At 39.6% G+C, this 1495-nt stretch overlaps 1 protein-coding gene across 1 annotated transcript; it reads left to right on the top strand.

Moving 5' to 3' along the window:
• Positions 1-291: 291 nt before the first annotated feature.
• LOC121939324 (leukocyte elastase inhibitor-like) lies at positions 292-1398 on the top strand (the record flags this gene model as incomplete). Its single annotated transcript, XM_042482367.1, has 3 exons — positions 292-409; positions 825-967; positions 1321-1398. Coding segments are annotated over 3 exons (339 nt in total), but the record flags the coding sequence as incomplete, so codon positions are not given.
• Positions 1399-1495: the final 97 nt, after the last annotated feature.

Here is a 1495-nt window from a genome sequence, read left to right as displayed (position 1 = left end):
CCATGGCCCTGACCACAACACATTAGTATAAAAAAACAACAGAAAGGCATACTCATACATACTTGGAGGAGCTGATGGAAATCACCTTTCACTGGAGTTGTAATCTGTATTATTCCATGTGACGAATACATGTCTGATTTTTCAGTGCTCTCTACAGGATTAACAAAGCCATCCTCCATTCAACAAAGTGAACACTATCAACATACAAATGAAACTCCTACCAATAAATTAGCAGCCTTTTCCTTGATTATTGATTTAATGTATGTGTGAATGTGCCATTTATGGTTCCAGAAGTACTTGGCAGATTCTAAAAAGTACTACAAAGCTGAGCTGGAGCCTGTGGACTTCATCAAAGCTTTTGATGCAGCCAGGATCCAAATCAATGGCTGGGTGGAGGAGCAGACGAAAGGTAGATCTCACAGTAACACACTCATCAACTAGAATGTGAACCAAAGTTTTGGCCCCTAACCAAGAACTGCTTCATCTCATTGTTTCAGAGTTTGTTGCAGGCTCAGTGCTACTGATCAATGTTTGGTTTTGATTTAATGAAGTTTCTTAGACATTTAGTAGACATTTGGGTTTATATTTATAGTACATACACATACCAGTCTCTAGCATGTACATATGTGTGTGTGTGTGTGTGTGTGTGTGTGTGTGTGTGTGTGTGTGTGTGTTTTGGTGTGGTGTTGAACAAATGGCAGGGCTACTGGGAGCAGGTGTTAAATTTGACTTCCACTTTCGTGGGCAAGCATGTTTGCAAACAGTAACCGACAGTCCTGCAAAGTACCTTTAGTGAGACGTCTTTGCTCATTGCTCTTCAACAGGTAACATCAAGGATTTGCTGGCCGAGGGTTTGCTGGACGACACGACCGTGCTAGTACTGGTCAATGCCATCTACTTCAAGGGCCTCTGGAACAATAAGTTTGAAAAGGAATCGACTGTTGATGCTGAGTTTAGAATTAACAAGGTAACATTGCACAAAAGCAGCTCAGGATAGAGAAACTCTGAGGGACAAAAGCAGTATTCTGGGTTTAGGAAATGATTTATGATGCTGGTGCTGGTTGGAAAAAATGGCATTGGGATGTCTCGCAAATGTAAATGTTTTATCAGAATGAAAAATGGCAACAGAACTGAAGAAAAAGAAAAAAAGAGCAATCAGCCCTTCATCCTCATAACAACTTGTCTCAAGTCTGTGTAATAATAGCAAACTACAGATGTGCTGATTATTCAGTTTTTTGATTTAAGCATCGCAAATTGGATCTATGATGGGACAATAAATCATTAAACAACAGTACTTGCTCTGTTTGTCACTTTCTTTAGACTGAAACTAAGACGGTGAAGATGATGCGTCAGTCAGGTGAATTCCGTTTGGCCTCCATTGATGAGCCCAGCTTCCAGGTAAAGGCTATGTTTTACATCAGTAAGGTATTGTATTTGTCTGCCTTGCAATATGATACTTCTATAATCTGAATAAAATGTCTAATATTAGTGTAAT

This window comes from Plectropomus leopardus, unplaced genomic scaffold (genome assembly GCF_008729295.1).
Source record: "Plectropomus leopardus isolate mb unplaced genomic scaffold, YSFRI_Pleo_2.0 unplaced_scaffold453, whole genome shotgun sequence".
NCBI lineage: Eukaryota > Metazoa > Chordata > Actinopteri > Perciformes > Serranidae > Plectropomus > Plectropomus leopardus.
The sequence above is the reverse complement of the archived record's forward strand: the minus strand, read 5'-3'. Positions and strand labels throughout refer to the sequence as shown.